The sequence below is a fragment of the Ambystoma mexicanum genome, chromosome 12, assembly GCF_040938575.1.
Source record: "Ambystoma mexicanum isolate Mex_15411 chromosome 12, UKY_AmexF1_1, whole genome shotgun sequence".
In the NCBI taxonomy this organism is placed as follows: Eukaryota; Metazoa; Chordata; class Amphibia; order Caudata; family Ambystomatidae; genus Ambystoma; species Ambystoma mexicanum.
Window position 1 is genome coordinate 176,572,832 of NC_090936.1, and position 25,195 is coordinate 176,598,026.

At 46.3% G+C, this 25,195-nt stretch overlaps 1 protein-coding gene across 2 annotated transcripts in view; it reads left to right on the top strand.

The window, feature by feature from the left end:
• Positions 1-25,195, top strand: part of RIC8B (RIC8 guanine nucleotide exchange factor B) — an 867,363-nt gene that overhangs the window by 60,730 nt on the left and 781,438 nt on the right. The window contains exon 2 of one of the 2 annotated variants that reach the window (XM_069628262.1): positions 15,714-16,499. The exons of the other annotated variant lie outside the window; for it this stretch is intronic. Within the exon in view, the coding sequence (XP_069484363.1) occupies positions 16,392-16,499 (108 nt within the window). The 5' untranslated portion in view covers positions 15,714-16,391. The remainder of the gene's footprint in view (positions 1-15,713; positions 16,500-25,195) is intronic. 2 annotated transcript variants of the gene reach the window in all.

Sequence of the window (25,195 nt, forward strand, 5' to 3'; positions counted from 1 at the left end):
TGGGTGGCCATGGGGCGTAGTTCTGTTTGATGCCTATTCATTGCAGGGAATACGGCGTTGGCTGTATGAAGGGAGGTTTGAACTATGTTGCTAACTGTCTGTTGCAATGGTGGAGACCCTTTGGTTCGAATACAACAGTAGGGGGTCAACACCTGGGATTGGGACAAAGGAGCAATGGGAAATCCTTTAGATTGGGTACACTGCGATAGTGGGGAAACATCTAGAGTTGCAACACAGTGGTTAGGGGGGACACCTGGAGTAGGACGAAATGGCAATTGGACAAAAAACACCTACAATTGAAGATACAGCAGTAAATGCAAAACACTTAGACTTTGAGATACCTGGTTAGTGGAAAATAAAACTCCTAAATTGGAGACGCAACAGTAAGTACAAAACGCCCAGACCTGAGACACTTGGGAAGAGGGGAAAAGTGCCCAAACTGGGGGCACAACAGGAAATGTAAGAACATCTAGATTTAAGATACCCGGTAAGAGGGGGTGAAAAAACGCTTAATTTGATGATGGCAGTAAACGCAAGAACACCCAGACTTGAAATACCTAGATGGAGGGGGAAAATGCCTAAATTGAGACAAACGGCAAATGCAAAATCCTAGATATGAGAACCTGGATAGAGGGGGGCAAACGCCTAAATTGGGACATCACAGGAAATGCAAAGTTTGTTAGCTTGAGCCTCCTTTGAATAGTGCTATTGAGTGTGTGCAGAAGGTATTTCGCAGCGGAGTCAGTGTGGTGCACCTCGCGTTTGGCACAAACGGCACGGAGTGATCTGAGTGATTTCAGCGACTGTCTCTGCTTGTGTTGGTGATTTTTAATCTTGTGCTCTGTCTCAAGTTCCCAGTGGATTTGGGTCGTTGCCCACATTAAGGCCGTAGTCTTCCCGATTAGCTCTCCCCTAAACGCTGCCTTCCCTGGGTCCCAGATCAGACCAAGCTCGAAGTCCCCTTGATCGTTCTCCAGACCATAATTATTTATGGCCGCAGCCATTTCTTGCCCAATTACCGGGTCCCTCTGGGCTGGGCTGTGTTGTGCAATTGCCTTTGTTCCTGTTCCGCAAGTGGGTGGACAGAGTCCGTGTAGGGTGAGGGTAACCCGAGCATGGTCGGTGAGTATTGTGGGTTCTTTTTCTATGGCTCCAGTTTTGGCAATCTGGATGGGAGCAGTCCAAAATAAATCCAGTCTAGAGAAGGAGTTGTGGACAGCTGAATAAAATGTAAAATCCTGCTAGCCCTGGTGATGAAATTGCCAAGATTCGATAACATCCATCTCTCAAAGCAGTTTTGTAATGGCTCTACAGTTAGGAAGGCTGGATGATGTAGTAAGTCTTGTGCATTGCTGGGTCTATAACACAGTGAAACTGCCCCCTACAATCGGGTCTCCCTCGCGAAAAGCCTGAATACGTGGTGCAAGATCTACAAAGAATGTATCCTGATTGCCATTCGGGCCATAGAGCACCATCATAGTTCCAGAGTCCCTAGAGAAGTCCGTCTAGGTCTTTTACTACCTCTCAACTGAAAATTGAGAACCCCATGCAAGCAGGATAGCCGCACCTTTCTCTTAGCCCCACCGAAACTCCCTGCTTTTCATCCTTCCTTCATCTTGGGAGAGTATTTGGGTCTCTTGAAAGAACGCAATATCCCATTTCAGGGCTCTTGGACGTCCCAGTATCAGTTTACGCTTGATGGAGTTGAGGCCTGAAAGTTCCAAGTGCCCACCCGCAATCTTGATATTAAATCTGAGAATTATACATATCTGTGACCAACGCCATCAATCCTCTAGGGGCTAGAGACCCCCTGGACAAAAGGGATCCACGTGTGCTGCCATTATGAGCACCCTGCTGATCAAAATCCAGAACACTAAAAGAACTATAAAAAAACAGAACAGTTAACATGCCACCTCTGCGAGTGTGACTTGCCAAGTGGCTCCATCGTGGGGGCAAGTCCAGTGTGCCAAATCCAAATCCACTTATCCCCAATTTATAGCTATTTAACTGTCTCTTCCCCATCAGAAACTATGCGTCTCCCCTCTCCCTGTCCACCCCGCGATTCCCCATGAATTAAAACCACTGCCTCCCAAACGTTCAACCTTAATGACACCCTCAAGCGATGGTCAAGCTTTTACTTCCATGGGCCCATAAAGTGTTCCATCCGACAAGGGAAGGGCTGCACCCCTGAGCCTTCATACATTGCAAGTCAGGGCTCAGGCTGGACCCGCCAGGAGACAGCAAGGCAGCATGGGGTCTTAGCCACTTTTCTTCCCCTTTGGGGGAGAGCCACGCAGCTTGGGACACTTCTTGAAGTTGGTCCGGAGGGGGCTCCCTGTTCCTTTCCTCTCCCATCAATGTAGAAGCCACCCCCCCCCTCCTCCTTGGATATGCAGTATTTCTTAACGTCCAGTTCAGAGAGTAATTTGCTTGGGAATCCCCATCTGTATGGAATCACGCAATCTCGCAACCATGCTGTGACTTCATTCAGCCTCTTGCACCTCTGAAGAGTGGCCTGGGACAGGTCTTGATACAATAGGAGTTTAGAGGCTCTAAATCAGACCTCCTTTTGCTTACGGGCCTCTCATCACTTGCTCTTTCTGGTGGAAGAAATTTCCCCTGGTCAGAGCATCCAGGAGCAGGTCATTTTTGATTTGGAAGGTCGTGTGGATCGTATGTGTGCGGTCCAATATGATGTCCTCGTTGTCTGTGATTTTTATAAGGGAGTGAAAAGGTTCTCCACCCAAGCGGTCAGATCTTCATCTGGGATCAGTTTCGGGATCCCTCTGTGGATGTTTCTTCTGCCATGATTTTCTGCATCTTGTTTAGTCATGATGGCCTCCATTCTTTGCTCTATGGTTTCCATTTTGCTGGACAGGAGAAGCCTGCTCACTGGCATAATCCATTCTCCCAAACCCCCACTGCTGTTTCCACCTCGTCGAGCCGCTGCCGCTGTGACTTGAGACTGGAGGTCCGCAATCAAGTTTGTTTCTCTGTGCTGCCCTGGATTTCTTGCTTCAGTTAAAGTAACATGGACTTGATGTCTGCCTTTGCTGGTGCATCCGAAGACTGTTCGCTTGGAAGAGAGGGCACTGGGGCATGCATCTGGTCATTGACCTTTTATAGCAGCTTTCTTGGACGTTGACTCCTGCGTCAGCAGCACCTGCTTTAAGGTTGTTGGAGCCATATTACCTTTTCCCGTTCGCAGCCGTGGTGTGGTAATGTACACGCAGTGCTGGGCCAAAGGGTTGTTTCTCCCAACAGAGGGCTCTTACAGCAGTTAGGCAGCACCAGCAAGCCCCCTCTTTGCCGAGCTCCCCAAGTGATGCAACCCTTTCGGAGGTGAGTGGCCCCAAGTATGTTCAGTGGGGCCCCTATCAAGCCAGCTCCAGACCCCTGGTGCCCAGCTGCTTAGACACCAAGTTAAGGGGGTCAGCACACTCGTACCAGCAGTTTTCACCGCTGCAAGCACGCTCCCAAACCCCTGTATGCTTCATTCATCAAGGGCACCCCCCTCCCCCCCCCCCAGGACCATCACACCGTCAACCAAAAATAATTGCTCATTTCTTTTTCAAGATGTCCAACGCAAAAAGTCCTGTGTCTAAAATCCTATCCTGACCCTCACATTAAAAACTAACTCTAAGGTGCAAAGGATATGGTTTCTGGTCCTCCAAAAATAAATGCACACATATTTTAATCCACTCCTATTAATAATTTTCTTGGGAGAGCTAGCTCAGCAAACTAAATGCCACGATTTCATTCACAGAAAAGAGGATGGTGTGCACTACGCCTGGCATTTACTATACCTGCATGGCCCCCCTCCTCTTGGCAGTACACCCTCTGAGCACAACCGTTGTACCCGTGCATGTACGGAGAGATCCTGTTGGGGTGGGTCTCGGGAATACAGGGAAAGGTGTTCCGGTTGGCTTCAGAATTCTGACACAGTGGTCTGAACAAGGGTGGCTTGAAAGGAACCACAGAGGTGTTACACCTGGAAGAAGTAGTGATACGCAAATACATGGTGATATTGTGTGGGACAGTCCCAGACAATAGGGAATGGCGTATGGTGCTGTGCTTCAACCCAACGCTGACAATTGCAGGAGTATTGGATGAACAACTGTTCTTCGACGAAGTGGGGTGGGGGGGCGGAGAAATGGTTTTCCAGATACCTTGCCCAGTTTAAATAATGCAGAAACTGGTACGAATTCTAATGCAGGTGGTGAAAAGAGAAAATGGACACACAGAAGATCTAAATAAAGTATCCGAGAAGTTGTTGTCCAAGGGCCCCCACGATTACACGCATTATGCAGCTGGGCATCATCCGGACATCCACCTCGCCATGTAATACAGAGATAAATAACCAATCATATCTACCTGATAATGCATGGGTCGAGGAGCTTTATTCAGGATTTGTACCCATTGAATGATGTGGTTGAGGCACAATTTCCTGTAGTTCCGAAACCTGCTACAAAATGTATTTTATTCATTTATAACATTTATTATACACCCAAGCCCGGGAGTATCACAGCGTAGGTTAAAGTTGGCTTAGATCTGGGGTGGCGCTGTTGCGCATGACAGAAATGGCCACCTAGCTTGTGAGCTCCGACCCAAATACAATCCTGAGCCCAATATATCCTGTGTCGGAGCAACCTGCGAAGCTGTAAAGTGTCGGACTATGCAGACAAACTTATAAGCGCGTGACCGAAATCCTGACTTGACATGGTGGCGTGGTCCCGAGCTACACTGAGGTGAAAATCCAGAGACTGGGTCGGGGCGTGAGCCCCACCCGAGCACCAAGAGAGAGACCAAGCCGCAGACGCTCTGCAAGAGTAGACCACAGAGATGAGGAGATGCGAAGCTGCACTGTGTGAAGACCCAAATACGAGCCCAGAATACGACGGTGTGGGGGACCCTACGATCCTCTACAGCTGAATATAACTGTGTTTGGGATGCCAAGACTTGATCGGAGGAGGTGCTGGACATAACATCTGTTAAGTGGCTGAAGGAAAACTCTCAGCAGGGTGAGGCGTGCTAAAAAGAGAATTGGGGGAAAAAGGCGCCCGGGTACCTGGACCTGGCATCACAGAACTTTGATCTGCAGTCGGCGCTGGTGGCGAACGCCAGAGCTTGGACCCAGGGAAGGAATCCGCCCACTCCTGGGCCGCAGGAGCTGGGAAAACACAACGCAACATATGACCGACCGGATGGAGGCAGTGGGCCAGCGGTAACGCACGAAGAGCCATCAGCGGCGAGATTCTGCTGCGCGACACACCGTAAGTACAGCCCCGGATGGCCGATGCCTACTTCGGGGCCTGCGGCAGATGCAGGTAGAATATAGAAATAACTTTGTAAAGCCTCGAACACTCTGGTCCCCGCGGCCATTACGGGTGTTGTTACGGCGACCCAGACACATGCCCCTGAATCCGGCTGCATGAGCGGGCGAAGAGGCGGACATATGCTGCAATAACGCCAGTATTGAGTATCTACAGAGGGGCTCAACCCGTAGTACCCTAAAAACTAAAACAATGCACACATCATCTGAGGGCAATAACTTTGGGCAGTAATGGCCTCGTAGACCGCGACATTGGTTGGTGAGACAAGACACTGGGCACCATACGGAGGAGACACTCTGATCCCTTGCCATCTGCTTAAAAGCCCGGGAAGCCAGAAAAGGCCCGGACTGGCACAGGTGGCAATGCGGACATACTAGCAGAGGCCAGGGTAACTGCATAACACCAAACGGTAGATGGGGCAGGTCACCACTATTATACGTGGGAGAGCACAATACACTTGCTAATACACAACTAAGGCGGGGCTTGCCATCAGCTACATACTGGAGTTGTGCTTAATATCTACACAAGAAATGACTAGCAATACACGAAGAAACGCAGATCATCCAGGAGAGTGTGTCGGGCAAAAAGACCAACATCACGCAGGGACTGTGCATAACACGCACAGTGATCCAATCCGCTCAAGGGAAAAGATCATACAGGGGAGAGATCCGGCACATTGAAGGGGCAGGGAGTACTACAACCCGACGAGCTTGGGGAACCAGTGAGGTCGGGTCCAGAGAGGGTGGACCGACCCCTAGATTGGTAAAATACAGAGAGGCGGACTCGTTCAATAAAGCAGAACACAACACGGTCTTGTAAGGTAGACCTGCCATTGAATGTACAGGTGCACCTCTAGTGAAAGAAGATACGCTCCCATTGCTGTCTGAGAGGCGTACACTCCTGTGGTGCGCACATAGACCTGAAGGACTTCAAGGTCGTCAAACAACGGAATACACTGCCACATTGAAAGCATGCACTAGAGCAATAGATCCTGAGCGAAAGGGGCAGAAACAAGGTTCAATAAATATAACAGTCCGACAAAACAAGACTGCCAGCGTGGAGGAAATAATCCACTAATAAGAGCTGGAAGTACTGAAGAATAATAAAACGCAATCCCCTTCACCGCGGGACGCCCTCTTGGACACCAGACCAGGCTGGAGTCACCCCCCCCCCCCATAAGGGCTGCGGAAGCGAAACTCTTCTTTCAAGGAGAGTAGAAAACTTATTTTACAGCGGACATCAAACCGTACACAATTGGTGAACTAACTACGCTGGCCTATACTAATAACCTAAGTCCACAAACTGAGACAGCTGACACAAGCGGCGCACAGACCTCCGAAAAGATGAATAAGGGAGCAGGTGCGAAAAAAGGAAAGGCCCCATGGATTCGTTCACTAATAGTCAAACGCCAGTTCCGACGCCTGCGACCGCAACCACATCCGATCCCCAGGCTGAAGTTGAGAGCGGCAATAAGAGTGGACAGACTGACAACAATAGTACAAAACTGTTTCCTTGCAATAAATGTTAAGCTAGATGGTATTGTTACCACTATCGGATCACTGAAGCCAAGAGTGGACAAGGAGAGCTCGAGAATCACCGAAGCGGAGAGCAGAATTAGTACTAACGAAGATGCCATTGCCCATCGTAGCCGTGACATTGCCCAACTAAAAGACAACCTATCCAAGATGCAGAACAAATGTGAGGATCTTGAATCGCGATCCAGGAGAAATAATGTTTGGATTGTGGGCGTATCTGAGAAATTTGGTACAGGTGCAATGGAACAGCAGGTTGAATCCCTTCTTAAAACCCTGATTGGGAGAGAAGCCTTATCGGGCCACTTCTTGGTCGAAAGAGCGCACTGCACACTGGCTCCCGTACGGAAACCCAGAGCGCCGCTCCGCACGATCATTGCACGGCTCCTCAATTACAGGGACAGAGATGCAATACTCAGAATGGCAAGGGAACAAGGCACACTGCAATATGAGGAGAACCGCATCCATATATATCTGGACTTTGCAGCGGGAGCTCAGGCTAATCAGAGATCATATGAACCAGTCAAGAGACTACTGAGAGCACAACAAGTACAATACACGTTAATATTCCCAGCCAAGATGAGAATCCAACATGGGGGGGGGGGGGGGGAGCACATTTTTTTTGGAAACTCCAGCCGCAGCCATGGCCTACGTGGAGGCCTCCATACCGTTACCCCCCCAGAGCACGTAGACCAGATCAAAACGGCAGACCTTTTCCCGAGGTGGAGAGACGCGATCCAGCTGATTGACCGACACTGCACAAATATCCTTTATATAGATTGAAATGTTGACCAGGCTTCAATGGGGATCTCCACACTCTGATACAGAGACGGGTCGTGAGCCTGGGTCTGGTGGCCATGTGGCGGCAACATGGCGACCTCAGGAGAGCTCCAAATGTTCGTAAGTGACAATCATCAAGTTGGGGAGGATGATGTGGGGGGGGTGTGGGGGGGAAGTAAGGGGATATGTGTTAATTGGACTGTTAAAAGATTTATTAGTTCTCAAAAGCAAGGTCTTGCACTCCATACATATTAAACAGTACTTCTTTGTCAACAAAGCAATGATTAAGCATGAATACACATATAACCAGCACAGGTGACGCAATTAAAATTAAGCTTCTATCATGGAATGTCCGTGAGCTCAATAACCCTTTAAAATCCAGGAAAATTGGAGCATATGTGAATGGGACCTCTCCCCACATAGTGAGGTTACAAGAAACTCACACCCAGGGGATCAACAATGCAAACATACTAGCCTCCTGGGGCAAGCAAAGATACCATACAGAATACTCCACCCAGACTAGAGGGGTGATACGGTACTGCACCCATCGCAGGGATTTCAGACCAAAGGAGACAAAGTTAACCCCCATGGGAGGTATGTAATTACATGGGGTGCAGTGGCAGACAAATCAGTCACATCAGTCAAGGCATATGGCCCCAATATAGATGACCCAGGCTTCTACCTAAACATACTGGAAATACTCACCTCGCTGGACAACTCCAACATTATTTGGGTAGGAGATTTTAATCCAGTCCTCAACACAATATTGGACAGATCCTCGACAACCAATAGGACGCAAGCCAAAGCGTCGATTACGTTGGGCCAAATCATAACACAACTATCATTGATAGACGCATGGAGGGAGATGCACCCAAACACCAGAGAATATACATACTACTCAACTGTGCACGACTCAGTCGCGTATAGATTACGGGCTCGTCCCCACTGAAATATCAGACTTGTTGGGGGAAATACGAAATACACCCCCACACACTGTCGGATCACTCCCCTGTGTCACTTGTGCTGACATTTCAAAACGCCCCAAAACCCCAAAAGAGGTGGAGAATGGCCGCCAATATACTGAGAGACCCAAATGTAGTGGAGTCCCTACACATAGAAATGGAGGAATTTTATAATAATAATGTGGAAACGGTAGATAGATACTCAACACTCTGGGAGGCATTTAAAGTATGGATAAGGGGGGCTTTGATATCTAAAACCACAGGACTTTTGAAGTCAGTAAGACGTGAATTGGCTGAAGTCGAGGCCCAACTTTGGAACCTAGAAATTGACTACAGTATCACCCATAATAGAGATACCCTAGCGGATATTAATAAACTCTTAAAAGACTTTGACACATTGGCCACGAGGGAGATGCAGTACATGGCAGCCCCAATTCGAGCGTGCAGATATGGGGAGAGCAACAAGGCGGGAAGGTCCCTAGCCAACCTCATAAAAGCAGATCGCCAACAAACCCTAATCACGAGCATCACTACGGAGTGCGGAGTGGTCACTGGGGGACAGGCCATCAACCATGAATTCACCAAATTCTACCAGAAACTATACGCCAATGTGATTAAAGAATCAGAAATGCAAGCATACCTTAATGACTTAGAATTCACGAAACACCCTCTAGAAGCTAAAATGGCCCTGGAACAACCAGTAACTGAAGAAGAAATTACTGAGGCAATAAAAGCATTAAGTTCTGGGAAGGCCCCGGGATCGGACGGAATGGGGGTCAAACTGAATAAGGAATTTCGAAAGAACTGGTCCCAATTATGTTTAAAGTATGGGAGGAGGCGCTAGAACTAAACACAATCCCAAACTCCATGAGAGAAGCAATAATTACGGTCCTAGCAAAACCCTGACGTCTCCACAGGACATGTCATCCTATAGGCCACTGTCACTAATCAACGCAGACGCCAAGGTGTTTGCAAAAATACTGGCAAATAGATTACTACCAAACATGCCGACGCTGGTCCATCCCGACCAATGTGGGTTTATCCCCACAAGATCTACAGCCTTGAACTTGCAGAGACTGTTTGGAATAATGGCACAAATAAATCCAGGAGCAAGTGCAGTGGCAGTCTCCCTAGACGCCGAGAAGGCGTTCGACTCGGTGTCATGGGTGTATCTCCTAGCGGTACTTAGGAAATTCGGAATGGGAGCTAATTTTGTTCAATACATTACATTACAGTACACAGAAACAGGTGCGAGGGTCCTCGCGAATGGCACGATCTCAGATCTGTTCATGCTGGGCAGAGGCACCAGGCAAGGCTGCCCGTTCTCGCCTATACTATTTGCACTCCCCATAGCACCCATGATTACAAGTGATGCAGAAACCTGGAGGCAGAGGGATACGAATGTCGGGCCCACATTAATCTATCTCGCTGTATGCAGACGATACCCTTTTGTATATCCGTGACACAGAAACTAATCTGACACCTCTTATGACAGGCATACACAAATTTGCTGAATACTCTGGGTATAGGATCAATAATGAGAAATCGGAGATCTTCCCTCTGACGCCAACCACAAAATGCCTGACGGAAACTGTAGGACTCAAATGGGCGACCAAACACATAAGATATTTGGGTATATTGGTATCCAGAGATAGACAGACACTATATACAGATAATCACGAACAAGTACTACAACTACTCGGCGCCAAATTCCAGACATGGGCTAAATTACCCATATCCCTGGATCGCTATTCTAAAGATGGTGGTTCTCCCTAAACTGCTTTATGTCTTCGTAAACATACCCATATGGCTGGGAAGAAGCTTCTATGAAAGGTTACGATCAATGGCGATAACGTTTATCTGGGATGGGAAAACGGCTCGAATGAAATGGGAGAAAATGGTCAAGTTGTACTGCTCTGGAGGTATTGCAGCACCAGATTTTGAATTATATTACCGGGTTGCACAAGCGCAATTTGCCAAACACTAGTACGACCTAGCAGATCGTTCACCTCACATATGGTTAGAGAAATTCGCCGTGTCCCCCATCGATCTCCGCTCCATCATCTTCAATCTGCACTACAAAGACTCATGTCTCTATGACCCGGTGAGAAGTACGGTTCGAGCATGGCGCACACTATATAAAAAAACTCAAGATAGATACTCCATATGACCTGGATGTTCCTCTAGGGAATTACCCCGGCATCCTTCCTACACTAAACAACTCGATACAGCGACTCTGGGACCCAAACAAAGAAATTAGAATGCGGGACATGTTCCCCAATGGAAGGTTTGTAAGCAGGGAGGACCTTGGAAATGCGGTGGGAAGGGGGACACTTAGAACACTCCAAGCAGCAACATCCGGCACGGGACCGGGAATCTCTAAGTTTTATATACTGACGCAGACACATTCCCCCACACTTAATGATGTCAAAGCCAAATGGGTTGCGGACTTGAATATAAGCATCACGGATGAGAAATGGTCCAAATACTGCGCGCTCACAAAAGCTGTATCGCTGAATGCAGGTTTACGTCTGATCCAATTCAAAGTCCTGAACAGGCTCCACTATACCCCAGCTAAGATGGCTATATTCACAACTGATGGAACTGGGGAATGCCCTAAATGCAAAACGCCGAAGCGGGGTCATTTCACATGTACTGGGAATGTCCTGAAGTGGCTAGATTTTGGGGGAAGATATCGGAGATTATAGAGAAATCACTCAGATCCCGGCCTCCATAACCCCTCAAAAATATTTATTTGGGGACATAGGTAAAAGTGCGGAAACCACGGGGATACTGTTTAATGTTGCCTGCATAGTAGCAAAAAGATGCATATTGAAATGTTGGAAGAACCCGTCTCCACCAACTGTTCAGAGTTTTCTCTGAGACCTGACATATGTCAACGAATGCGAAGAACAATACACACTGACCGTTCCAAAAAGCAGTCGCCCCAAAGACATATGGGCCCCATTCTGGATGTACTTATGCGGCATGGCCTCAGACGATGAGGCCTCCATATAAACGTCAATGTATTTTTGAATAATGCACAATTACATTCACAGTAGATACAACATATTGTACTATATTGGAAATAATGCATCTGCCAAGGCTAGCGGGCCTGCCCAAGTTTTAGTATTTGTTGAAGAGCCACGTTCTTAGCAACTTTTTAAATCCCTGGTGAGAGGGCTCATTTCTGGTGTGCATGGGAGGAGTTCCAGATTTTGGGGGCCATCACCGGGAAACTACTCCCCACCTCCACCCCTGCTCTTGAGAATTTGAAGTGAGGAACAAGGAGATGGGAACTGTTGTTGGATATGAGTGTTGTTGAGGTCTTTTTTTGGGTAATGGCGTTGATGATGTAGGTGGGTGCAGTATATAGTGCAAGATGCCAACAAAGGCAAAGTACTTCAGTGATTGACTTGAACACCTTCTTTTTCATACCTCTGCACCGAAACTCCAGATACCTAACCGCGTTTACGTATCGTGGAAACAGATTCAAGTAGATTTGTTTACCACAAGGGTATTGCAAGTCTCCCAATGTTTTCAACGGGGTGATACAGATTGACCTGTGTAACATACAAAAGCTGAGTACAGTGATTCAATATGTCGATGGTGTGTTAATATACAGTGAGACAGAAGAAGAGTGCAAAGCAGATTCAGTACACATTGACACTGCTAGCAGGAAAAAAAGGATACAAGGTGGATAAAGCAAAATTACAGTATTGTCAGGAAGACGTGTACCTTGGACAGATAATATCCATAGATGGGCGCACAGTAACACCAAAGAGAGTACAGGGTATTCACTCAGCCGCCTGCACACAGTGAAGGAGATGCAGACATTTCTAGGATAATTACTGCAGAGCATGGGTGTTCAATCACTCCTCGTTCACCAAACCCCTATTACAGGGCCTTTAAAGAAGCACAAAAAGAAAGCGGGAACTAAAATGGACATCTGAAATGAAGGAGAGTTTACAGAATTGCAAGACGCACTGGCCCACGCACAATTGCTGGCTACCCCTGAATTTCAGAGAGAAATTCTATTTGTTTTCGCACTCAGATGGCTCAGTGATGACAGTTATCCTCACACAAAAGAGGCATCGGCCATTGGCCTATTAGTGGTCTTCTCAACCCAGTGATGCAGGGGTACTTTCCTTGCGAACAAGCACTTGTGCTGCATTTTCAATAGAGAAAGCAGTAACTATAACCATGGGGTGCCCCTTAGTATTGTATGTAGAGCATTCACTATTCGCCATCCTAGAGAAATCCAAAAGTGCATGGACCACGCAAAAGGGCATTAGGATATGAAGTGATTTAACATACCCAACCATAGAGGTGGTAAGGTACCAAGTGGTCAACCCAGCCACATATATAGAAGAACCTATACACGAAGGGGATTACATACACAACTGTGCTGCACCCATGGACAGAATGGAAGGGAACGTACAGGTAAGGAAAGAAGAAATAATAGGGGCTGACATGGTTTATATTGACCCGGAGACTGGAAGAAGACCTACTGGTGCAGCAGTAGTGTCCTACATGAATGGGAAATATGTAATGGCATCTCAACAATGGCCACCTTCACATTATTCAGCACTAGCTGCAGAGGTAGTGGCAATGATATGAGCACTAAACACGATGGAAGGCCATGCAGCTGACATCTTTCCTGACTCTGCATATGTCACATCAACAATACATTCGGGATTAGCCTGATGGAAAAGGAGAGGGTTCAAAAAGAGTGATGGGTCCCCCGTGCAACATGCAGCAACTGATTGAGGCCGTAAAATACCAGTGGAGATGGCCATAATAATATGCGCTGCCCATACAGGTAAGCAAGACCAGATTTTACTGGGAAATGAAATGGGTGACAGGACAGCAAAAAAAAGCAGCGTATCTGTCCAAGGGAAGTATTACAAGATATCCTGAGGAAGAGGAAAAAGTAACACTTATGGCAGCAGAAAGGAAGTGTGTGGAGAGGAAGAAAGCTAGCAGAGTTTTAACACCATCCCCATTGCCCAAATAATAGAATTACAAGGAGAAGCATTGAAAGAGGAAAAGGATCTAGATAAGGAGGGGATTCTCACTTTCTCCCACCGACATGATTTGGCGACAAAATAGTTTTCTGGGCATCACTGCCTTCCCTGCATTATCAAGGGTAGCATTAGAACAGCTGCACTTTCCCACTCGTGCACCAAAATAAAGTATAGCGGCAGAACTGGAAGGATGGTATGTGCCAAACTTGCAAAAGAGTGGCTGAGTTTATGGGAAACTGCATGATTTGCCAACAATTTTTGCCTGGTCATATCTTGAAGACCCTGAAGTGTCTGCCTTGGTCAGAAGGACCCTTCCGGCACTTGCATATCGACTATGTGGACATGCAAGAAAGATGTGCCTTCTATAGGTACCTCATTGTGGCTGTCTTTTCAGTCTCACGTTGGCTTGATGCCGGACCCTGTGCAAACAATGATGCAAGATCTGCCGCTAGATAAAATCATAGTTTTCTCTAAATTGGAGGCCGGCGGGGGGCTGGGAGGGGGCGTTTGAAGAGATGTCAGACAATGGCCGGCACTTTGCCAAAAACCTTTTTGAGGAAATAACACACCTACAAAGGACTTTGCACAGTGTACTGGCTGCAAGCGAACAGGATTGCAGAGAGGCTCAATATCTTACTAAAGGAGCACTTAGCCTAGTTAACATATATTCTATACCAAAACTGGCTTTCCTGCTTTCCTCTTGCCCCTTTTGCTCTCTGAACTCACCCGCTGTGGATCATCACCTGACTCCGCACAACATTTTAACGGGGTAGGAGGATGCATGCGCCTGTCCCTCCTATACGTTCAATTTCGGAGGCTACCCCTAGCCCAAATCTTTGTCAGTGAAATTAAACAATATTTAATTGAGATGACCAATGCTCTGCTACATCTCCCACCAGGTTCAGCGACCAACAAGTCAGCCGACCAACAGTGATGAGAACACGCAAACGCATAAGGAGGAGGACTTTCCGCAAGCATAACCGCTCTATCCTGGTGATTGAATTCTGATCCGAAATGCAGTAAGAAAGTGGAAAGAGCCCAGGTTCTGCACTCCCCATGAGTTAATTTACTAGACCCCCACAGCGATGAGGGTCAAAGAACGACGTGCATAGATTAATCATTCAGAGAAACCAGCAGAATGTCAGAGCGAGTAAGCATCACCTGATGGGGAATATTTATGAACTTGCATTAACATCATTCTGTATGACACCAAGGCTCTTTAAAAGGGCTGCAATTGAAAGAGGAGAGGGGCACGAAAACATTTAGGGGAAATGTGTGTAGTGATGTAACTATAATAGGAATTGGGTTGTTTTAGTGTTTCTCTTTTCTCTCCTTTTCCTCTTCTGGTTTTTGATACAGAGGAGCTACACCTGCTGATGGTGGAGGGGAGACACGCCCCAAGTGAAGTTTATCAAGTATTGGAGTACTATGTTGTAGTAGGGGCAGTAGGGCACCTGGCATCAAACGTCTGGTGTAAAGAGATGGGTGGGACGAGGGAGCACCAATGGAACATGCTACGTGTGCATACTCATCACACACTTAGCAAGGACATTTTTACCACAAGAAGGGTCAGTAGAGAAGGGAGGTTGTCTGATACATATGCCCTTGTGCAAAACCAGGGGATGTTCCAGGGGAACACATTGGAAGTGAAATGGATAGATGAGTGGAGGCGATTTACAAGGATAATTTATATACAGATGGAAAGCATGGCCCACGGAGAGAAAACTAAGCACACAGTACTGGAACATAAAATTGAAGGGGCACAAAAAGGAAAGCAGGTACTTGTGACCCATAAAAGGAAATTCTGCAATACTTCCACTGTATACGATGTGCCCTAGTGTCACACTAGGCCCTTGATGCAAATCCGGGGTTTGATGCAGTACAATGGCAGATGGGGAAAGCTGGATGGTACAGTGTCGGGCAGAAGGGCTGGTGGGGTTTGAACGGAATGTGGTGATAAAGATGGATGCAGGGTGTGGGAAGATCTGGAACGATAATGCCCATGCTTTAACTTGGATAGATGAAGACCATCGCCCAGTCTACATACAACCACTTACATGGTACTCTTTTGTGTTTCAGAGCAAACGGGACATTGGTGCTGGGAATGACACCAGCTACAAGAGGACGATGGCATTACAACGCTGCATAAGGGGACCGCAGCGATGATGGACTTGTGGTGGGCGTGTGGAACAAAAGCATAAGTCAGCTGCCACCAGACTGGAGTGGTGTATGAGCACTGGTGGCGATCCACAGCCCTGCTATGGTTGTCTTGTGCAGATTTTATACTGATCGGCAAACCATCAACGTGAAGGAAGAAAGAAGAGCAAAAGATAGCGAGGAGGAAGAAGTAGAGCAATTATCTATCGGCGGAATCTGCTAAGAGTTTGGAGGACATTCCACCCCATCTAAGATTGTTCAACATGGCATCTGTGTTTTTCACCTGCCTCCTGCTACCTGGAGTGCAGACTGAAGCAAAAAGGCTGCAGATAATCTGATATGAGTTGCTCATTGCTCCAGTTGGCTAATGCGACTGAAAAAGGATTGAACGCTGTCCGGGAAGAACTCTGAGCACTGCGTTTGATGGCTCTCCAGAACAGATTTATTTTGGACTTCATGACTGCAAGCTAAGCGGGTATGTGCCACAGAATTGGCAGCACGTGATGCATGGCAATTCCCGCTAATGATACAGCAAATGGAACACTCTGAGGCTGTTGAACAGATTAAAGCAATACACGAGAAAATGACTAGAGACACAGGATGTTGCGTCAAGCACCCGGTGGATATACTTTTTGCTTCGGTGCGCAACTGGTTGGCAGCGATGTTCAAAATAACTGTCCCTCTGCTCGTCACCATCCTCGACACAATGTGAGTCGGCTGGTGGGTCATCTGTTGGTGTAAGAGCACCGACGTAAGGGACACCATATATTGTCGCTCAATAAATTTGTACTTGATTACATTTTAGGTGTGGAACCGCCAAGTGTGAATGAGTGATGATGTGGAACTAATATTCACGGCACACCACCGCTGGATCTAAAAACTGTGCAGCATTGTGTGGACAATGTTCACCTGATGGGACAAAAATCAGAATTTTTGTAAAATATATAGAAGGCTACAATGAGGGGGACATAAACGGGATCATGCGAGTGTGGGTACGCAAGGAGAAAGATGAGGAAATTGAAGGTAAAACGATGTCGATCGAAAGATCGATCAAAGGGGGAATGTACTGAAGGGGCTAATTCCGTGCCAGATAGGGGGGGGGGGTGCACCTACCACCTTTGAGAATAAGGAAGGGGGGGTGACGAGGTTCCTCTTGGGGGGCAAACTCCAAAGGTACCGTCCTTTTATGAATAAAATACCTAGAAATGGCACACGAATGAGGAAAAAACAACATAGAAAACCCGGACTGAAACATGTGATCCGCTCACCAGGAGCCGAGGAGGAGTGAGACGGAGCACAAATGCTCATCGCAGGCAAATCGAAGAAGCTGGAATAGCAGAAGGTGCCATAATTACAGGGCGACCTGCCAATCCAGCAGTCATATGGGGTAGAGGGGAAATGGACCTGAGCCATTGTACTAGTCGCATGTCCACCCGTGCCCATCGGCAGGTGGCTGTGGGAAAAGGACACCGGAGAAAGTGGTGTTCCTGGGGGAACCAATCAAGTGGTAAGTTACTGTGCTTTAGGGAGTTGGCCAGCCTTCAGAGTATCCACCACCGGACTTATGAAGGTCCCCATCTTGCATGTATCGTGTGAATGTCTCCTTTCACACCAGAAGCAGGATGTCTTGTGTCCCATCTTTAACGGTGCTGACAAATGGCAGTGTATTAAAGTTCCGGCGGTCAGCACAAATGTTATTTTACTGGTTGGGAGCTTGGGATTTGATGAGGTGACGTGCTGGGATGGTATTAAACTGTTTGGTCCAATTGCATTTCACTAATATATGTTTTGGCACGAAGGATATGACACACACTAGCCAATGAAATTGCTGGGAAAACATTGAGAATGATAACATGCTTAGTTGCAAATGTTTCAATTACTTCCATCTATTGTGTTGTATGGTATAACGTCAAACTTGTTCCACTGTTCTGTTTGATTTGTCCTTGCCTGGCTGTAATAGACCACGTTGCTTCTTGCCCGTTGTGTGAGCCTTTTTGAATACTTTTTTTGTTTATGGTATGAACGAGGACCCCCTGAGTAAAACATCATCAGATTAATCACACTGGTCAAAGTTTCTAGAATGGATTGAAATGTGGCATCTAGTGCAAACATTTGCTACCTTAGTGACTTCATGCAGGTTCAACAGTGTTAAGCAATGTTCATGTTGCTTCTTTCTCATTGCATGCAGCCCAGGAGGCAGCCAGCTGCATGAAGCATCCGGCGGTCCAGTCAGGGATCTAACAGTAGTTTTGCAGTCTCAAGACTAGGCAAAATTCCTCTTTCATGATCTGTTAGGCCGCTAAACCTAGTTCCTCATGAGCCAAATTCACCAGCTCCGATGCAAGTTGTGAAAAAAAGGGCACAGTGCATCTATTCAAAACTTAATGAAATTCAATTAATTTCAAATCTGAAGAAAAGAAAGCTTTCCCCTATTCAAGGGGACTTCCAGAGCATCCTGAAAAATGGCTTCAAACTTTATACAAAGAGTTCCCACTAGGTGCCCCACCTCCACTAAGACTATTTTGGACCGATTTAGGGGCATCCTCCATCCTTCTCAATGATTTCTCCAATCCAACCGGTCACTTCAGTCGTCCGTGATCTTAATTCCAACCCCTCTCCTGGCAAAGCCTCATTATGATCAGTATTTGGAGGACCCTCCTTCTCCTCTAAAGGCCCCAATGACTCCAGGGATGTGTCACAAACATCTTGTGGTTTTTCCATGAAATTGGTGGAAAAGAACCACCTTATGTCCTTGCTTTTTTCAATTTCTTCTTTTTCTTGGGCTCAGTACTCTTGTTCTTACTGATGGATGATAATAGCCAACTCTACCTCATTAGTCTTTTGACAGTGTGGAATACCATGTGACGCAGTTTGAGTGTCCGGGATGATTATCACTTCAGGTTCCAAACAGTTGTTAGAAGTAGAATTACAGTCACGATTTACTCAAGACTGAGAAGCATGCAAAATGTTCCTCACTTTTCAGAATGTTTAAGTAGAAGATTCAGAGGCCTGAGTTTTTTTTTTTTTTTTTCTTTTTTGTAATAAAAATGTTTTAAGAGGAGGGGTAAAAGAATGATTTTCCAAACTTAGGTGAGTGGCCACAACGGGTGGTTCCGGGGGATTGCTATCTTTGTGTTTTCTAAAGGATCACCGACTTGCACCAAAGAAACCGATTGGCTAATCAAGTCGTTTAAGCTTGACCTGATGTCCGTCAGAAGAACTGAGTGGGACCTTACTTCAAAACTGACATTATCGTGAAGTCTAACAAGCACTTGAACACGTTTCAGGGCTGAGAGCATATTCCCTCCCAAGGCCGAAGAGTCTGGGTTAAGCTTCTTCACTACTGAAGAGGGGACTGAGAGTCCTGTGCCTAGATTTGAGCTTTTCAGATTTGTTACCATTCTGGTCGTCCCAAAATACCCCCCTGATGGACTGTGAGTGTAGAAAGAGTCAAGAGGAGGCATTTAGATTGGTTGCTGGAATACCAAGTTCCAACATGTCCTCAACACTTAAAGAAGCATTTAATAAGGAGCTATTTGATTAAGCACGTCCTTCACTGTAGAGGTCGAGGGTGAACAAACAAGTTGATCGCATACTAGGCCTTCCGAACACTCTTCTGCAGGCCTGTGCTGTAACACCCGATTAAACAGTTTAGAGTTTGTCTGCGGAAAGAACAAAGTGACTTTGGAGCGGAGCACAGCCCAGAGGGTACTGAAGTAGAGAGGCCGGCCTCCACTAGAACACAAGACCTTTCCTTATTCAGTGGGGTGGCCTCCTTGCTTCTCAAATTAGAACGTTCCCCCCGACCTTTCATAGTAAACTACGGACTTCTAAAATGGAAAAATGTACCAAAAGTGCTTCCTTTGTATGCGCTAGCCTCCTTAAGTATTAACAATGGGAAGACACCATTTCGATCACTGAACGCATACAGCAGCCAGTTCTTTCCCTTTAAAATATTCTTTCCTCTGATAGTTAATTCCCTCCTCCCTCCCACCCATACAGATATCAAAACAGCAGGATGTAAAAGCAGGTCTGGGAAAAAGACATCTTGCCAATTGCGCAAATACTAATAGGTTGCCTACCTTGAGAGCGCTGACAATCCGAACTAAAGGTCATGATACTGAGAGTACGACAGACCCATGGACAAGGGCATATAGGTTACCAGTTCAGCCGAGCTGCACAGCATCCCTCTCCGAGCTACTCAGCACTCCACGCCACTTAACTTTGCGATTTTGAGCACACTGCCTCAGCACGGGCATACCTATTGCCAGCAGCATGCTCCTGCACTCCGCGCCAGATGGTATTTTTATGTGCCACTTCAGGTGCATAGGTCTCGAGTTGTGGCTCTCACTGAAAGTGTCAGCTCGGTTATGCTTGCAGGACAAAGCATTTGGACTGCAGACAGCTCTCCCATTTGGCTCCCACACTTCAACAGCACCACGATAATTCAGACCGGAGAAGTATATACTCTACACTTTGTTTTCTCTCCAGAATTCTAGGAACCAATGTAAGCAAGAATGAAATATAGTGACCGTGCACAACGAAATTGCTACTGTGCCTTAATGAGATCTTTTAAAAGTAATCAAAGTGGGACATTACCAATCTCTACAGCCCAAGGTAAAAGGTTAGGCGGTCAAACTTTTTGGAATGGATTGAAATATGGCATCTAGTTCAAAGGTTTGCAATCTTAGTGACTTCAGGTAGGTTCATCAGTGTCGAGCAATGTTCATGGTGCTTCTCTTTGCAGCTCAGGAGGCAGCCAGATGTTTGAAGCATCAGACTGTTCACTCAGGGATCTAACAGTAGCTTTGCAGTCTAAAGACTAGGCCAAATTCCTTTTTCATGATGAGTTGTTAGGTTGAGCAACAGCATATGAGAGGAGTAAAGTCTGCAGACCCAGAAAAGAATGTGGGTCCTTTTACAACCAAGTTGAAGAATTGGGGCTCAAGGGAAAGTAGTCCAAAGTTTACTTGCAGGAGGCTTCCCACAGGCAAGGCAGTGGCTGTTCCGATAACATTATTTTGGAGCAGGTACACTTTGACTTCTCTTAGCCCTTATAGGTGGGTGAGAACGTGTTTTTATTTTTTTTTTTCCTATCCTTCCGCCATTCTTCTCTCCTCCCAAGGAAAGGACTATTTTAAATTGATCCAACAGTTTAAGAACAAAATCGAAGAAAATCTCACCTTTTGCATAGCGAAATCCTCGCAAGGGATTGGTGCATTTTCAAGCCTTTTTTTGCTACGAGCCAACCATGACCATTTTAACAAAATTATGTATTTCTTTCTGTTTGCTTAACCAAAGTTCTAAATCTGCTAGAAATATTTCCCACAATGCAGATTATTATTTTCGGAGTCACTTGCTTTCTCACTACACTATACTCTTCTCACATAGATGAGAATTCATAGACTCCCTTGTAATTGTCTCGTCCAAGTCCACCCACTCCCTTGCTTTAGTTCTGCTTTGAAATTGACCTTGTCACCCTATATAGGAAAACCATTTCTTTTATGATTTACAGATTTTCACAGGAGGCACAGAACCTTTCATTGGGGCAGGCTGGACCATCTGTTTACAGTTCACCAAGTGTGGAGAAGCTCCCAACCAACTCCTGTTCTGCCATCTGTGGAAAGCAAAAATAGGCAGACACATGTTTGAACCAATACATTTGTCTTTGTCATAACTGTAGTCGTTTTATTACTACATCATCTATATTTGAGTGATGTATATAGATATTTTTTTTTATTTTTTACATTTGTATAGTGCACAAACATCCCAGGGGCATTGTGGTGCTGCTACTTGTAGGAAGCTTAGTTCCAATGGGGTCAGAATTCATGCATTTTACATTATACACATTATGCATTGAAAGTCATTAGTACAGTAGACTAGTTACAGTAGCAAAACATTTGCAGATTCTCAGGGATGAGGAAAGTAGTCCCATCGTCCTGTTAAAGTTGATCAAACGAACAGGGTGGTTTTCATAGCTTTGCGGAAGGCAGCGAGTGAGGCTTCGGCCCACAGGAAGTGCGTTCCAGTGTAGGGAGGTAAGGGAAGCTGGCACCCCCACTCTGGCTCTTTTTACCCTGGGTGCGGAGAGCATGGTTGCGTAAGGTGTTCTGGTAGGCCTTATGGAAGTGGCGGGTGGATTCTTTGTGATGGGTAGGCTGGTGCAGAGGGATGGATGCATTTATGGATGAGGGTCAAGGCTTTGAAAATAATCCTCTCCATTATAGGGAGCCAGTGGGCTGATTTTCTGACAGCAGTGATATTTTCTCTTTTAGAGTTACTTTGGACTGCACGCAGGGCACAATTCTGAATTACTTGCAGTTTCTCAAGATTTTTAGAGGAAGTCCCTAGGAAGAGTACATTGCAGTAGTCCAACCTGGAGCATGTGATGGCTCTGGCTATGTTGGTACAGTTCTCTTTGGAGAGAAAGGGCCTGGCCGCATTAAGAAGTTCTGCATGGTAGGCTGCAGATGAGGCAATTGCAGTCACTTGCCTTGTGATGGATAGGTTACAATCTAGATAGACTCCGAGAGTTTTCACTGTGTCGGATACTGGGATTCTGATGGAATCAATAGTGAAGTGGCTGAACTGAGTCAAGTTTTTTGAGAGTGTCGGAGGATCCTACCAGTAGGAGGTCTATTTTGTTCGAGTTGAGGCATGGTCCGTTGACAGCCATCCATGTTTGGATGGTATTGTAGATGTTAAGAGTCGTGGAGTCTGTGTCATAGTTGCCTGTGCGTGTGAGAAGGATCTGCTTGTTGTCCACGTAGTTGGTGTAAGAGATGCCCATAGCGTCAAGGATGAGAAAGGGGGGGGGGCGTGTAAAGATGTTGTCGAGAGTAGGGGCGAGGCATGAGCCTTGAGGCACTCTACATAGCATGATGGTGTTTGAGGCAGTGTCCAGATCAGAGAAGACCTGCATGGTCCTTCCTTGCAGGAAGGAGGTGATCCATGCGGTGGTGTCGGGGGAGAATTTGGCTGTGGAGGTGAGATGGTGGCATAGGACGTTGTGGTCTACGAGGTCGAATGCGGCAGAGAGGTCAAGGAGTAGGACCGGTTTACCTTGGTCTCTCGCATCGTCCATCTGGTTTTGGAGGTGAAGTAGGGTGGTCTCTGTCCCGTGTCTGGGGCGAATGCTGGATTGTCGTAGCCCTAGGAGTTTCTCTTCAATGAAGTGTTGTACTTGTAGATATGCTGCTTTGTCCAATATCTTGAGTTGGAAAGGGACGGTGGTAATGGGCCTGTAGTTATTAGGTGAGGTGGGGTCAAGTGTGTGGTTTATTTATTCATTTATTTTTTTAGCTTCTTTAATTTGCACCCAGGGAAGGGCGCTCAGCCAATCTTGTAGCTGGAAACACGGGTGAGAACACTGTGTACCACCTGTGTTTTCTAGCCACCTGAGGCCCTTCCCTAGATGGCGCCATCTTGATTGTGGGGAGGCAATAGGCCGCCTCTCCCAGTTGCCTCCCCACATCCCCCTCGCCCCTCCAAGAAATCTTTCACCCATGCTCCACCCCCATCCTCCCTATTTAGCTGCTGGACCGGAGATTTGTGCTCTGTGCCTGCCATAGAAAAAGAAAAAGGAAATGTGTCCCTTTTCTATTTGCTGTGGTGGCATACACCTTTTCTTTTTACGGGAGATTGGGCTTACGCAATACGTGCAGAGCCCATCTCCCGTTATATAAAAATATAATTAGATCAGTTTCCTGGACGAACCCCAGGGTGTGAATAACAATCTCACGTGCTTAGTTGGGTTTACAGGACCGGTAACTGCTCTGAGCCCTCGCTTCATTTGGGCCTACCTAGGGCCCTGTACGCCCCACTAAGCCGAGGTGATGGCGATATTGAGAAAACTGTACTTTTACCATGAAAAACAGCTTTTCTGCTTTTCATTTCTAAGATAAGGTAAATGCAAAATGTGCCATAGCTTTGTTTTGGTGAATACTACAGGAAAATACTTTTGGAGGTAAGCCCCCTTAGGCTATCAGGCATGTATCCTACAATTTGGCAGCTGGGTGAAACCGACCAGCATATATACCACCGTACCAGCAGCTAAATGATCTGGCAATTTAGGTTAATGAAAACTGCTGGTGCTGCATTTTTTTATTTATTACTACGAAGGCCCCTTGCTGCTAAAACACATTTTAATTTTAGGAGACTTTTTTTTTAAAACTGTACAATATTGTATATAGGATTATATTTTCGGGCATCTGTATGGTATGTAGTTCTTCTCTTCATGCAAAATGCTCTTTTAAAAGGGAGCTTGCATGCAAACCTGTTACCCGGTTTCTGTATGTGCACATTTAATGCACATGATGCGTTTCTGTCTGAATGGTGTGCAATTCACATTTCAGCAGCTGATGTTTCTTTAGACCGTGCTTGACAGATGTGTAGGTGTCTATCATATGAATGGCTGTACTATGTTACAAACTCGCCGAGCTTGAAAGCAGCTCTGATGTAATCACGGACCTCTCATTTTTAGCAGTAGAGCATACAGTGAAAGTATGCTTAGCAGTACACTTTCCAGCAGAGAAACAACCTTTTACTTTTTTTTTTTTTTGTGCAATATATTTTTATTAGGCGTTTGCCACAGTACATCAGACACATTCTTCAGAGTACATGTATAATCTCTTACTTCAACAGTTGTTAATGTCTCTTGACAAGATTTGTTTCAACAGGTCTGTGCACCCCTGTAAATTCCAACCCCAAGCACACACTTTGTATGGCAGAACTAGGAAAAACCACACAACAGTAGAAGAGTGTCAAATGAGACCAGTAGCCAAAGAAAGGAAAAGAGGCTGGTGGCAAGATCACTTTTACGGTCTAAATTAGATTAGACTATTGCAACACTCTGTACTCGGGCACTAGCAAGCGTAATTTAAATAAGTTACAAGTGTTGCAAAATAACGCCCTTAGATCGGCCTTCAACATCCCTTGCTGGAACCCCATCTCCCAAGCCAGAAAGCTGCTAAGTGGCTCCCTATCCAAGATCGGATCACTTTCAGGACGTTGAAGATCACGCATAAGTGCCTGGCTAATCTAGCCCCCAAATACTTAGCAGACAAATTCTCCAGAAAGCAATCCTCCAGACCCACCAGGACCTACTATTCTCACTGCTTAAACATCCCGAAGTTTAAACAACACAAAGCTGGTGGTTCTAGTTTCCTGCTCCTGGCAGCCAAGTTATGGAATGCTTTAGTCCTAGAGCTCAGAATGGAACCCTCTTTCCTCTCCTTCAGAAACGAGGTAAAAACCTGGCTCTTCTCTCAGCTGCTCTAAGATTCTACTGTCCCCGTTTGCCCTTGGAGCCAGTTGTTTAGGCATTCAAGGAGGCTAACTGGCCCAAACAATTTGCCACCCCATCACCAGGACAGTCGCCTAGTCTGTAACACTAGACGACAATA